Source organism: Mus caroli, unplaced genomic scaffold (assembly GCF_978045245.1).
Source record: "Mus caroli unplaced genomic scaffold, Mus_caroli_1 scaffold_15, whole genome shotgun sequence".
Classification (NCBI taxonomy): domain Eukaryota; kingdom Metazoa; phylum Chordata; class Mammalia; order Rodentia; family Muridae; genus Mus; species Mus caroli.
The window spans coordinates 13,058,841-13,074,503 of NW_028227270.1; the positions used below are offsets into that span (position 1 = coordinate 13,058,841).

At 45.5% G+C, this 15,663-nt stretch overlaps 1 protein-coding gene across 1 annotated transcript in view; it reads right to left on the reverse strand.

Moving 5' to 3' along the window:
- Depdc1b (DEP domain containing 1B) overlaps nucleotides 1-15,284 on the reverse strand; it is a 73,274-nt gene extending 57,990 nt beyond the window's left edge. Inside the window, exons 1-2 of the mRNA XM_021180211.2 lie at nucleotides 15,187-15,284; nucleotides 7,069-7,334 (exon numbers count right to left, since the gene is read on the reverse strand). Of these exons, the coding sequence (XP_021035870.1) occupies nucleotides 7,069-7,334; nucleotides 15,187-15,234 (314 nt within the window). The 5' untranslated portion in view covers nucleotides 15,235-15,284. The remainder of the gene's footprint in view (nucleotides 1-7,068; nucleotides 7,335-15,186) is intronic.
- Between the last annotated feature and the right edge of the window lie 379 nt (nucleotides 15,285-15,663).

Consider the following 15,663-nt stretch of genomic DNA (forward strand, 5'->3'; position numbering starts at 1 on the left):
TAAAGCTGACAGGTTTTTGTCTCAAGCAAAGAGATGAGGAAGAAGCCTGCCATCTTCATTACCTAGCCATGGCCCGCTCCTGTTGGCCTGTCTGCCCACCAGGGAATCTGTCTAACTCCTTGACCCTCCATGGTACAGCTGCATGGGAGCCACTTGTGAAATCTTGAGCGCAATAGAGTAACTTCGAGTAACAAAATCAAGTGCGTATTTCTACAGAGGTAGAAGGGAATTAATGTCTCCAACAAGAAAATCAATGAGCCGTGTCTGAGGTGATACAAGTGCAGTGGGTGGGATCTGGTCATAAACACGGGGTATTACCCCTGCACTGAAACGCCACACCATACCCAACAAATAAGCAATTAGTGGGTCAACTTAAGACAAAAATACACCTAAAGCAACAAGCATCCACAGACACAAAATAATCTGATGAAGTCACGAGTTCTCTCTTTTAAATCAGTGCTGTCAGAACTAAAAGCAGGCCATATGTTGCAATAAAGAAACCTCTAGCAAAAGATTATCAGGTATGAGTTTGTACCAATTTCTTCAAGAAAAAAAAAAAAGACAGGAAAGAGAAGAAAACAGAAAAGGAAAGGAAAGAAGAGAAGAGAAGAGAAGAGAAGAGAAGAGAAAAGAAAAGAAAAGAAAAGAAAAGAAAAGAAAAGAAAAGAAAAGAAAAGAAGAGAAAAGGCACACTTTCTACTTTCCGCCCACAAATTCAACTGAGCAGGTAGATCCTGGATACCTACCCTCCATTCACTTAAGGTGAAGCCAGGTTTCTGAGCCCACAGATCCACACCCTGCGTTGGTCTTAGTGCCTACGACATTTAAACCTAGTACCTGAAAAACTGATCTCTTATGGACTTGGTGAAAAGAGGAGAGAAAGAAAACAAAATCACATAATATACACTTTGTGTTTTCCTAGTTTAAAAAACAAAAATTAAAGATGTCCACTAGAGGGAGTAAATGGTCCATCCACTTGGAGGTGTGGTAACTAGAACAAGTCCCTTCAAGACTCCCAAGATAATGATGCAAGAATGTTTCAGAGGGTGACAGACAAAATGACTAAGAGGTCACACAGCTTCAAACGTCTGTTCAAGTTTCTGGCATCAGATTCAAATAAGACCTTTCAAATCTCTGTTTATTATCGTAGGCGTACAGAAAAGTTGATGTGAGGGTGTAATATAATTGCATCAGTTTTAACACAATCACATTGTAGCCACACCATCCATCCAGGAACAGCAGTTTCTTTACTCCTCTAAACACCCTTTCTTTCTCTCACTGGACGGTAGAACACCCTTCCCCAACCTGACAGGGTTCTAGTTTATAGATGAATTGTACTTGTTTATCCAATCCTGGGATGTTTAGGCTGTATCAGTTACTGGCAATTATTAGTAGAGCCTGCCAACACTCATACATTTACCATTCGTACATTGTTCTAGGGGAAATATCCGCTAGGAACAGGAATGACTGAGACCATCTATATTTATTAACTCCAAAGTGACTGCCAACCTGGGATTCCTGCCCAGGTCAGAGGAGGTTTCCACCTCTGCATTTCAGTAGCACTTGACGCTGCTGATGCATTTATTTTACCAGCTGTAATAGTTGGCAGCACCCCGCTGTGGCTTTGCTGTGCACCTCCGTAAGGTTTACTATGTTACCTCTTTACGACGGCGGCTGATCTGCTTTCTACGCATTTTGAAGCACCTGTTCAACCCCTTGCTCGTTCTTTGAATTGTTGCTCCGCTACTGCTGAGTTCGAAAGTTCTTCCTATGTCCTTGGTCCCAGGCCACCGTCCCACGTGTGGTTTGCAGACATCTCTGCCTGTTATTTGTCCTCTTTGTTAGTTTTTTGCCTTGTTTTATTTTGAATGTGTGACCGTGGTTTTGGTGCACTGTGCATGTGTGCCTGGAGGTCAGAGAGGGCTTCAGAGCCCTGGGACTGGAGCTGCCATGTGGGTACTAGGAAGGAGCCTGAGTCCTCTGCGACAACAATGCTCCGAGCTGCTGAGCCAACTCTCCAGACTCCTTTCCGTGCTTAGTGCTGTCTCACGTCATCTTTTTTTTTTTCCCATTTTGATATTTTTCCAATCTGTCGTCTCGTCTTTTGCGACAGGTGCTTTTGCTGTCCCATCTGAACGACTCCCTGCCTGACTTCAAGATGTAACCCTATGGCCTTATGCTTAAATGGATGATGATCTACTTTGAATTAACTTTTATAGAGCTTATGAGGTTTAAGTTGAGAGTCATTGTGAATTATTTTTGCATCTACACACTTGGATCTCCAAATGTTGGGAAATCACTTGCAATGTCTTCAGCTCAGCTTCCTATCGTGCACACAGTTTAGCGGGTTCAACACCCGGCAGTGCCGGAACTGTTTGTTGTCAAGATCCTTTTCTATCAACTGTATTTGTATACAGCTGGTTCTGAATCTATTGTGCCCCACTGTTCTATGTGTCTGTTCCTTCTCTGATTTAATTTCACCTTCATCGAAAATGCTTCAGACCGGAAGTGGTTTAGGGTTCAGAATTTTCTGGATCACAGAATATTTAAAGCACCCCATATGAAAAAATAAAGAAAAGAAAAAAAAGAAAGGATCTGAAAAATAAAACACATTTTCATTTTGAGCCAGGGTCTTGATCTGCTGACCCACATATGAACTCCAAGAGACTGGAAGCATGCATAAGGCCTGCACAGGTTCAAGCCAGACAGAGCCTAACATTGAGAAGGAGAGTGGACAGGGGTCCTCACCTCTAATCAAGATACTATGTACAGTTGATACTCATTAGCAAAAAAAAGTAGGTTTTCTCCAATGAAGTCTCACTAGGTGCATTAACCACAGTTCAGGACAGTGCCATACACAGGATACTTGGCCAACAAAAAACAACAACTCAGCAGTTGGTGTGGCCTTGTCTCATTCTACTTGGTCGGGGCACCTTTCTGTCTTATTGATCTTCTACTTATTCATTTTGATTTCTGTTGCAGGAGATGGGGTTTCGTTTTGTTTTGGTTTATTTGTTTTGCTTTGTTTTTGTTTTTGTTTTTTTATGGGGGGGGGTCGGGTTTTTATCCTTCTTTTTTTTTTTTTTTTTTTTTTGAGAAAGAACATAAAGTTGCATGGGTATGGAGGTGGGGAGGACCTGGGAGGAATCTGGGGGAGGGGAAACATGAAAAAGTAGTGTATACAAATATTTTCAATTAAAAATATAAAGTCTTAAAGATATAAAGTCTTAAAGATGGTTTAAAATAATAAATACATAAATAAATAAATAAATAAATAAATAAATAAATAAACGCAAGCAAGCTTGGAGTCCCTCTGGCTACCCACTAGTAATGGGAGGTCACGGGTCACCAGACTGCAGAGCAATCACACCAAAGAGCTACAACCAGACAAACCCTTCCTCCACTAAAAGTACAAAATGACGGCTCCATTCCTCACCCCGTTATAAAATTATACAACGCATGCATGTAATCTCTCTCTTCAAGACACACAGGCAGGTGGCAGACATACAGTTCAGAGGTAGTACAAGACCCTCAGTTTGATCCATTAGTGCATAAACAAAAAACAAAACAAAAGATAACAGTGGAGTCTTTGCATCTGTGTGACTCTGATCGCACAGACCTGGGAGACTGGTTTAGACTGGTTTGCTGTGTTTAGGTGAGCAAAGTTTAGATTGACTGTTGCCCACACCTCCTTCATTTGAGAAGAATTTCTTTACGGAGGCATGTATTAGTCACTAAGCATCACATGGACGAGGTGGTTACAGGTGTGCTGGCCACACCAGACGTCCCCATGAGTCCCTGTGTTTATTCACCACTCATCTCTCTGTTAAGCTACGTCAACCTCATCTTGTGGAAGCTGAGATAGCCTGGCACAGCACAAGAACACAGACTTCAGCGACAGTCCTTGACTCAAATGATGGCTTCTCCCTGTCTAACGCACGACTCTGTTTGTAAGCCTCGCTTGATTCATTTCCCACCCTTCACATTTAGGAAAGCTCGGGGTGGTGATGCACACCCGTAATCTCTGCACTCGGAAGGCTGGGCCGGGACTGTCACAAGTTCAAGCCATCCTGGACTAGAGAGTAGGACTCTCTCTCTCCAAAGAGAGAAAATAAGTCACGTAATTAGAAGCTTACTCTCGACACATCTTCAGGAGTCGAGTTAAATGACAAATGACATATTGAGTTTGCAACACAGGAGATGCTCTGGAATGTTAGTTTCTTTCTTTCCAACAAGAGCTCCTCTTCTTGTCCTTCCCAGCACTTTCTACACTACTTAAAAAGCACTCCCTACCGTAAATCTGAGTCTTTTAAAGTATTCCCTCAATTCCACCACGGCTGACTCTCCATCCATTTTGAATCTACCCTGCTTTGGCTTACTCTCTCCTCTTCAGCTTCCATGAGAACCTGGCTTTAGCACATCTCACCTGAGGTAAGGCGCTGGATCCAGACACACCAGTCAGAACATCAAAGGCGGCCCCTCCCTAGAGCACTAGTGTGGACTGCTATCTCGCTCCAGCACCAGGCACAGAAGCCTGCGCATGCGCAACAGCTGGCTTCTACCCTAATCAGCTCGCTCTCAATGCAAGTCACGGGCATCTTCACCAATGATTTACAGGTTTAAATACACTCCATCCAAGTCGAATCTAGCTAACTGGAAAAAGTCAGTGGCTAATTTACAGAATTCCCATGCAGGGGAAAAAAAGGGGCAGTGAGTTCTTAGGATACTAAATAACAAAATGCCGGCCTACTCATTCCTCACAAACGTTGTCACCAACACTAAGACACAAGGGAGAACCCAGAGTCAACCCTCCAGGTCCATGAGTTCTGTCTTCAGATTCACCCAAACATGGGTCAAAGGTATGTGAAGAAAAAACTTCCAGCCAGTGCAAGGGCTCCTATCCCCAGTTCTTCAGAACACTAAAGCAGCAGGGTCAGTGAACAAGAAAGCAAGGCTCCCATCTCAAAGATTAAAGTCCAAAGAGCGGGGCTGGCGAGATGGCTCAGTGGGTAAGAGCACCCGACTGCTCTTCCGAAGGTCCAGAGTTCAACTCCCAGCAACCACATGGTGGCTCACAACCATCCATAATGAGATCTGGCACCCTCTTCTGGAGTGTCTGAAGACAGCTACAGTGTACTTATATATAATAAATAAATAAATCTTAAAAAAAAAAAAAAGAATAATTTAAAGTCCAAAGAGCAAAACTTGGATTTGTCAAGTACCAAGTAGGATGCTGAGCCCAGGAGTGGAAAGTTACTGCTGTAGCCCACTACCATCCCACACGACCTCAGTCTCTCCTCAGTATATTTATTTGCCTCACATCCTGTTCACCTCACATCCTGTTCAGAATCTTGTCGGCAATACAGTGGTTACATCTGGATAGAATATATGTACCTTTGGTCATTAATTCATAGCAACACACCACAACTATTTATATAGTGTTTACATTAAGTTTTATCAGTAATCTAGAGAGAATTTAAAGTGTAGGGGATGTGTGTAGGTTATATGCAAAGCTATAGTTTACATAAGGAATTTTAGCATATGCAGATTTTTGGATATATATGGGGAGTTCCTGGAACCAATACTTGGTGGACCCTGAAGGACCACGACATGTCATAAGGAACCATCATCTGTCTTGTGAATTCTTCCATCAAAGGGATGACTAAGTCTTAACATTGCAATGAAATGTTCTAGTGATCAGTGCTCAGTGGGCAGTGCTCTGAGGATTCCAGAGCCTCGGGGGCACTCAATGGGAGATGGCCTAGTTAATGTCACAACAGAAAACCTAGATGTTACTCGGCCAGAGAAGCCTTTCAGAAAGGTCCTAGCTAAATCGTGATGGGTACAAGCAAGGAAGCTCCCACGAGGGTAGTCACTTAAGAACCCCCAATGCAGCCTGGCCTTTGGAGTCAGGATTACACTCCCCACTAAGCAACCAGGCCTCAGAATAAGCTGAGACTCTCTAAGACCCTAATTAAAAGTTAGATCAGCAAATAACTGCCAGATGGAGATGACTGACTGCTCAGAGGACAATCCTGACGTGTGGGCACAGGAGGCTCCAGGAGGAGGTCTGGTGGGAAATGCGTAACAGCATCATCTTTACCACGACATGCTTAGAACCACCTCAGCCTGCTCTACTCTGCACAGAAGCTAGTCTGAGAGAAACAAAGAAAGAGCTCGGGTATAAGACGGCAGCATCTCTTAGCTCAAGGCCACACGTCCCAGGCCAACAGCTCATTGAATGTGCTACAGTCAGGACCCTCATCTTTCTGTTAGGGACGGGAAAGCAAGTGGTAAGTCTGTGCTCGACTCCCTCCGCTAGCCTGTCTCTAGGGCTTGGCACCGACAGGCTTCTACAGACAGCAGAACAGCTCTTCTCTCATTTGTGTGACCTCATTCTTTTTTAGTCTTCTTCTGTCACCTGGGTTTCAGGTGAGTCTCCTTGGCCTCCAGCAATCAAACACACTAATGTACAGTGAGATGGCACTGTAAGGAGAGAGAGCTCCATTATCCCTCGGATTACTTAGTGGTAGATGTCCATATCATGAAACACTGTCAGCAAATCCTATGGAGGCGGGCAGGCTTGCAGCGGCAGGCTCCGTTAGAGACATTAAGGACGTCTAACACAATCCCACCCACAGTCCCTGAGCTGTTTCAAGACCAGACAATCTGCCTGAATAGTCCAATCCTTAATGCTCAGCAAAGCTAAACCAGAGGTTTTGTTGCACCCCTTCAGGTTCTCTAGAAGTACTAAGTTACTGCAGACCCAGTACTCTAGAAGTACTAAGTTACTACCCCCACCCTGCCAGGCAGGCAGAAGGCATGGAAATTTTCCCTACTGGAAAATCATTGCAACAAAAGCCTGCTCTATGGAGCCCTGACAGAGCAGGACCAATGGTGCCGGTTTTACTTTAACAGCCCATTCAGCTAGGTACTTAGCACATTACAACCAGAAGCATCGCTTCGATGGACACAGCAAATTCTTTCACTTCGGGAAGTTTCCAGATGCTGACCCGATGCACTCACTTGCCCTGTGTTCCTTCTTAAGAGTTTACACCCTGCCATTACCTGTAGAGGTGACGGTTGTCTTCAAAATCCTCCTGGCCCCACTTCCCCTTGATGTCCTCAATAACGTGATTCTTCAGGAATTTTCCCAGCAGCTGGACTGTTTGTTTGCGAGTTACCTCGGGCCCAAAGTTTTGACTGTTCCGCAGAAGCTCGTGCAGCCAGTCCACAGCCTCCGATGCAGTGAAGCAATGCTCATAACTCTTGAACCGACAACGATGTTTCCGTAAAGGCATCCTGGCCCGGAAAAGCTCCACTGTTTCATTCCACTAGGCAAAGGACACAAGAGCTTCCATTTAGTCATCAACTAGTATTGTATAAAGGTTAATCATCCCAAATAGTTAAGCCAAGGAATACCAGTTTTCCATTTAAACTGCTTGAAGAGTAGGGACTATTTCGCGTATACAAGACCCGAAGTTAGATGATAAATAGATTGATCCATAAATTGATATGATAATTGGTAGGTAAGTGGGTAAATAGGTAGATGGATAAAATCAAAATTTTTAAATTAAAACACACTGGAATAACTGATGGAGGCGCGGTATTTTATTTGCAGTCTTCTAACTCTTAAAGTCCTAAAGGATGAGCAGTTACAAAGTAATGATTACAAAACACTGTGACTGCAAGTAATGCCACCGCTGTAACTACATACTCAGAAACAGTTGCAATAGTCCACCTTAGGGTTACTTTGTTACCACTGAAGCAAGAGCAGAACTTATTCACAGCAGAGAGACAAGCAAAAGGCAACTTCTCAAGGGTTAGTCATCCTGTATTTGTTCAGGCAACAGTTACTGCAGACACCTCTACAAAGTTCTGCTACTGCTGGAGTTCACTTGCATGAAACCAATGGGAGTAAGCACTGGGTGGACCTATGCTTATAGCGGGGCACAGTCCTGCACACTCCAGCTATAACCCCAACACTCAGGAAGCTGAGGCAGGAGGATTTTGTGTTCAAGGCCAGTCCAGACCCAGCTTAGACTATATAGTGAAACACTGCCTAACAACCCCCCAAAATCTTGCCCATCACATGTAATTCCTTTTCAGAAGTCCCATGTTTACTAAGACTTCATTCATCAAACACTTATAGACTGTTCATTCTGTGAGAGTAATCACATGGGGAAAGAAGAGAGCTGCGTGTGATCAAGATAAACTACCCAACACTAATGAGCTCAAGACAGTTGAGAAGAACACTTACATAGCATCAAATTTCCGAGTATTTGCAAAAGAAGGCTGTTTGAAACAAATCGATAGTTAGGAATTTCCAGTCATACACACCAACTGTAAGGCAAAGCACTTCTGCTTTTCTGCTGCAGTGAACTTCTCTCACATCCTGTGCTTGCCTGTGGGGATGCTTGGTTTCAAGGCTCTTATAGAAGAATACAGTTTAGCTGGGCATGGCACCTTCAGAGGCCACAAGGACACAGAAGGCTGAATAGACAGAGCTTAGGCTCGGCTGCTCAGTATGACTGGAATCACAGCCTGTTCCACTAGTGGCCAGGAGGCCAGCCTCACACTCACTGCTAGCCAAGCATGCACAGCCTCAGCAACAAAGACTGGAGACATAAAACATAAAAATGGAAAGCCTATCGCAGTGTCTGCCCTAACACAGGTATTCAGGAAATCTCACTCACAGACTGCTATCACCTTTACTATCGGAGTGGGTGTGGCCATTAAGGCTGAACAAGTATATAGAAAAGACCCCTGAACTGATGAGTCTCCAGGATTCGGTCTAGTCTCTGTCAATAAACACATAGCTATGCCCAGTTACCACATTTCTGTTGAAATGCATAGCAAATTAAAACTCAAAACAGTTGAGTTTCTGATATATGAAAATCATGGAAGCTAGCTGGTGTGGCGGCATGTACCATACTCTGCTGGTAAAGGCAAGAGGAATGAGTTCAAGGCTGAGCTACAAAACAAGATATCCCTCCTGTTTCCCTCACCCCTCCCCCCACCCAAAAAAAGGCAATCAAAAGAAAAGCCACAGAGGTAGGTGTTTCCCAGGGTCAGCCTACTAAGAAATAAGGTAGCATATTCAGTGTGCTGGTCCAAGGTCAGCCTGCTAAGAAACCAGGGAGCATGCATGTTCAGTGTGCTGATCCAGGGTCAGCCTGCTAAGAAACAAGGGAGCATGCATATTCAGTGTGCTGGTCCAATGCAATCCAGTCAATCAGAGCCATGTGGCCCCTGCTAAAACGTGGCTTATGAGCCTTTTTAAAAACCAAACCCATCAGATTAGTGCATATTGTCTCACTCACTCTAGTACATGGCTTGTGATGTTCACAGTGCAGTGATTCTGGCCTTGAACTTAAAGAGAGGTTGGGCCACTTTAAAAGGACAGAATCAATCCCTGAAGAATGGGGCAAACATGAGGTTTTAATCCCAGATCTTCCACTCACTGTTTACATAAGGTTTGGTACACATTACATACCATAAAAATAATCCAGTTTCCCTTTGTTCCCAAATGCCACAGATAGAATCAATGAGCCACAACGTGGTCAACAGACAAAAAACAGATGGCTCTAGATGTCAAGACAACTCAGCCTCTTCCTCCTTGTTTACACGTGAGCCACTCCTGCTGGGAGCTTTCTGCTAGGACCTACCTAGGGCACATCCCAGCAGTCCCACTGACAGAGGCAGCAGTGGGTGGCTACTGAGAGCATCAGAGAGCGCGGTCAATATGCAGAAACACTCAGGGCTTTCAAAACAGCCTATGCCAGAGACAACACCACCACAGCAGCCACGCTCCTGCCTCAGAACTCATCCCACCCTCACGAGGCTCTTGACTACCTCTGCTTCTAGGATGTAAACGTAGGCGTGGATGGCTGTCGGTTTTGGTTCTTCAGACAGCAGGCTGATGTTCCAATCTTTCTCCCCACCATGCCTTTGTATGGTCCTCATAGTAACTGTTACCCTTCTATGGGCCTCGTGAACCTAAGTGAGTGGAGACTAAAAAGGAAGCCGACTAAAGCCTCAAGCAAGAGCCATCCTTCTTCTTCAGGGCATCAGGCAATGTATATTCTGAGGTATGTTCTAACGGTCAGGCAAGGTCATGGCAAAGTTGGCATGAGTTTAGGCTGTATTCAAGGACAGCTCACGGTTAGGAAGGGCATGCTGTGTAGTGATGGATAAGATGACAGGTAATCTAAACTAAGCCCACTCCTACTTATGACACCTGGGGTGGGACACAAAAGCACCTTCCAAGTTCAACCCATGTTACAGACAAACTGAGATTAGGAGACTTTCTGCCTTGGCGTTATCTCACGAGTTCTCAAAAATTCTCCTCACCCAGCCTCATTCATGAACCAGGTTCTGACAGCGACTACCTTCCAAAAAGTTAGGGATTTGTTCCAAACTATGTAGTAGAAGTCTTCCATAAACTATTTTTATGAGAGTTTAAAAAACAAAAAAAGGACAGTTGTTTCGATGATGATGAATAGGTAGCTGACTAGCTCCTATACTGTCATGAATTGGGTCTTTCATTTCATTTTCACCACAAAAATTTACCTAACCTGTAAAATTTTATTTTCAAGCCATACGTCAGTGTTTAAGAAACTGAAGCTGGGCTGGAGAGATGGCTCGGCAGTCTTCGGATGACTGCTCTTCCAGCGGTCCCGAGTTCAAATCCCAGCAACCACATGGTGGCTCACGACCATCCATAATGAGATCTGACGCCCTCTTCTGATGTGTGAAGACAGCTACAGTGTACTTAAATATAATAAATAAATAAATCTTTTTTAAAAAAAAAGAAAAAAATAAACTGAAGCTGAGGTGCATTATTAGACAGTACAGGAAACCAGTGAGGAGGATACAGCCACCTCCCACTGTGTGCCGACAGGTTCTCCAGGCTCCTGCTGAAGAGGCAGGAAGCTGGGAGTGGTGTTGAAAGAAAGAGCAGGGCCAAGAAAAAGGGAAGGAGGGCCAACCTTGAAGGACAAGACAGAACAAGTTTTAAAAAATTCTTATTCAATAAACGCTTTAAGACATGGTTGGATTAAATTTATAAAATACAACTGTAATGAGAACTCTAATTTCTGGTAACTGAAACCCTCACACTTAGGGGGAAAAACTGGCTATCAATGTATCTTCCAAATCTCAATGTTTAACATTCGGTTTCTCAAATATATAATAGAACTGAAAGCTGAATTGACTATTGCAAAATTCTGGTAAAGCTGAAGGGTCTTTATCAATCACCCATATGCTCTTCTGGTTAACCAGTTCATAAGCCTGCGCTGAGCTTGAATGACATGGGAGGTAGGGGTAAAAGCAGCCAGAGAAAGCATTTTTCTTCACAGACTCCTTTGATAATATGTTAATGTGACAGAGAATCCAGCAGCATCTATACACTGAACCTCTGCAAGCATGGAGACAGGCACCCCACACAGTTCTGCCAAGACAACGATCTTAGTCAGTGTTCTATTGCTGTGAAGAGACTCCATGACCACAGCAACTCTTACAGAAGAAAGCATTAAATCTGGGCTCGCTTCCTGTTTCAGAGGTTTAGTCCATTCCCATCATGGAGGGAAGCGTGGCAATGTGCAAGTAGACATGGTGCTGGAGAAGCAGCCGAGAGATCTACATGTGCAGCAGTGGGCAGCGAGAAGAGACACTGGGCCTGGCCTGGCTTTTTGCAAACCTCAAAGCTTACCCCAGTGACACACTTCCTCCAAAAAGGCCACACCTACTCCAACGAAGCCACAACTAATCCTTCTCAAGTAGATGACAAAGCATTCAAATATATGAGCCCTTGAAGCCGGACATGGTGGCGCATGCCTTTAATCCCAGCAAACGGGAGGCAGAGGCCTAGGACTGCAGATTCTCAGGCTCCTGGACACCTGGTGTTGCAAAATGTTGCAGATGCCACTCGGTGTTGCAAAAGAACTGAGAACCGAGTATGGGCCGGCAGGATGACTGGCTCTATCCCAGGGCCAAAGGGAAAAAGGGCAGGAGGAGAGGGCTCCAGCAAGTTCTTGTGGGGAGAAGAGAGTCTCTGGCTTACTCAGGAGGGTTGCTTGGCTTGGTCACTGTGCCTGAGAACACAGGGAGGGCATCCACAGGAGGTTGGGCTCCCACAGGAGGTTAGGCACGCAGCTCCAGCATGGCAGATCCTGATGAGAAGAGGCAGCCCATGGTTTTAAGCCATTTATTGTCATAGAGTAGAGGCAGAGAGAGGGAGTAAGTAGAGAAGTAGAGGCGGGCCATATCTATGTTGGGGGGGTGAGGGGGGCAAGAGAGAAGCAAGTAGGAAGCAGGAATAAGAGAGTAAGAGAAGGAGGAGGGGGCAAGCAGCCCCTTTTATAGTGGGCCGGCCTACCTGGTTGTTGCCAGGTAACTGTGGGGGTGGAGTCCGGACAGAATACCAGGGACTTCGGGCTTTGCCCTACATGACTGATGGCCACAGAATTATGGAGCTGGGGCCTCGTGTCAGCCTAGGGTCTGAGAGTGTGTGGCAAACTTCCTTCCATCCATTGCAGATTAATCTGATGGATCTCTGGGGTTTGAACCTAGCTGCCTTTCATGGGCTCACAAGGGAAGGGAAAGGAAGGGAAGGGATAGTCAATGTGTATCCAAAATTTCAGTTACCCACGGTAAACAGGAACCTGCATAATAGAAAATTCCAAACGTTTACAGTTCCTAAGTTTTCGGCTGCATGCAGCTCTGGGAAGCACAGCGACGTTGCTTCATGCCATCAAGTATGTGAATGGGCTCAGTGCTCACGGTGTCCACACCAAGTACGCCACTCACACAGGAGTCACTTAATGGTATTTAGGTTATCAGGCCAATTGGTGAGGTTTCACAGTGTGCGTGCTCAAGTAATCTTTATATTTTAATGACCAATAGCTCCAAAGTATTACAGTGAACTCTAGTAGAATATATATTTGTTATTGTTGTTGTTGATCCCTCAGTGTATTAATTTACAAATTAAACCATCGTAGGTATATGTACAAAAAGCGTATACTATATATAATACATATGGGATCTGGTACTATCATACTTTTAAGCAGTTTCTGTGTGTCTTGGTCACTGTTCTATTGCTGTGAAGACACACCATGACCCAAGGCATCCCTTCTATAGAAAAACATTTAATTGGGGGGCTTGTTTAATGTTTTGGGGGCTTCAACCATTATCATGATAGGGAGCGAGCAGGCACTGGAGAAACAGCTAAAAGTTAAATCCTGATACACAGACTGAGACAGAGACTCTTGGCTTAGCATGGGCTTTCAAACCTCAAAACCGACCCCCCAGTGACACACTTCCTCCAACAAGGCCACACCTCCCCATCCTTGTAATCTTTTCAAACAGTTCCACTCCCTGGGAACAGAGGCATTTAAATATATGAGCCTATGAGGGCCAATCTTATTCAAACCAACCACACTGGGGTTCTTGCAAAATTTCCTTTCCTGATAAGGGAGGACTGCCATTATAGTTTGCAAAAGTCATTAAAACAGAACAACCCCTATCTTCCCTCAAGTCAGAACTAACAGTAGCCATGACCCCAGGTAGTTTACACGGTAGAGCCCCTTCTGAGGATGCAATTAGGAATACACCATTTCTGAGACTCTCTTTATCTTGTCGCCGTTCATACCTCTTAGAAATGAGCCCTAAAGAAAACCTACATCCATTATTCATTTCACCATTTCTTAAAATAAATGGGACCATTCTGGGGGTTCTGTGAATTACACAACGATGCCTCCTAGCCTCTTCACAGGCACCTTAGCAATGTGGCTTTTACCACCTCTCCATGCTAAAACGTAGAAAAGGGGCCTTCAAGGTGGCTCAGTGGGTAAAGGTCCTTGCCACACAAGGCTGGCAACCTGAAAATGCTTTCTTTTTAATAGAAATGAATGTCTAGATTATAGGCTCAGCCATTTCATTTGCTTTGGCCAATAAGATGTGAACAAAACGTCATGACACCATGAGCCCACTATATGAAGAATCTGAGCAAACCCGTCAAAACTTGGTTCAACCAACACTGAAGACCAGGGTACCACGTGACACCACCCAGTGCCAGTCAAATCACCAGATAGTGACACATGAATGATTTCCATTGGAAGAACCACTGACATGAGTCCAGCCCAGACCAATGACCCTATGCAAATATGTGTTGTTTTCAGCCAAATGAAACAATACCACAGACCCTAAAATCGTAAGGGAAACTTTACATGTGCCATGTGATCTTTTGTGTGAAGATTCATAATCTTTATTTGATTCACCACGTGTCCCTTAAGTCTAATAAAACAAAGGTCAAGCAGCCTGAAACCTAACTTCTCATCCGTGGAAGGTGGCTTGACTCCGCAGAACACAGACTACCTGGCTCTGGAAAGAAGGAAAACTACGTCTCTAGCATATGAGTCTAAAACATGAGTTTGGATATTCATCCCACCTTTTCCAGAGTAGAGAGCAGTGAGACTTTATTGCAAGGTAATGCAGCTAAGAGTCTTCACAGACAAAACTCAAAAGTCCTCTAAAACCTTCTGTCTATTCCATTGTCCTAATCCGTTTGAGGCAGAAGTCAGTAAAAGTACTTCCTCCTAGAAATAAGTTTCTGAGTGTCAAAACTTGTTTCCACAGGAAAGACCCTCACCCTGGTGCATCAGCAAAGCTTTTAGATCACCTATTAGAGCTGATCCGCTACTTGAAGTAAGTGCTGACAACTGAAACTCCAGGGGCAGGAACCTTAGAGGGGCAATCCACCTCCGTGCAGTGCACCGTTACAAAGGACTTGTCAAGTGTCAACAGTGTCACTCAGGAAGGAGTCACGCCCTGCCTGGAGCACCGCAGTCCGCAAGAGCTACACCCATAGGTGGTCCTATGGCTCCACCCACGGTCGATCATGCCCTGGAAGCTAGAGTAGGTCCCTAGGACAAAGGAGAACGGGATCGCCTGAGGTTCGGTTCCCTGTTAAGGCTGAAGGCGCCGTCCAAAGCCGAGCATCCAACTACCGGCGGCAGAAGAAGTTCATGCCACCTTGGTGGGGCTGGCTCCGGGCCTCGTCTGCCCGCTGTGGGACAGAATGTGTAGCAGCGACCACCAGCACCGGCAGCCCCCGAGCGACTGCACACAGCCCGAGTCTCGGCGGTGACTGCGGCGCGGGGTCGGCTCGGCCCCACTCTCACTCACCAGCCTGGTGGCCCGGTACGGCCCGGGTCCCACTACGCGGTGCTCCATTGCCAACCCGCAGCAGTCGCGGGGCAACGCCAGCGGAGACTCCAGACAGAGCTCGCCCCGCCGCAGTTTGAATCACAAGCCCGGAGCTTCCGGGCGCTGATTGGACGTTGCGAGGGCACGTGACAGGAACTGCGTGGTGGGCGGGGCTGTTTGTGTCCTGGATTTCACTACCCCGGGGTTGCGCCTCCAGCAGCTAGGAGGAAAGAACACTTTCTCCTCGCCAGTGGGCGCTCGGATGCTCGCGGACGTGACTGATCGCGCAGCGTACCGCCGGCACACAATGGATGACACTGCCCAAAACCTACCGGGACTGTCCCTGCCGCGAGTCCACTCGGAACACCAGCTCTGCAGCCTCGGAGCCCAGTGAGCCAAACCTAGCTGGAAACCGATAGATAATTCCTGTCAGCACCCAGGGCAGAGAATCCGGAG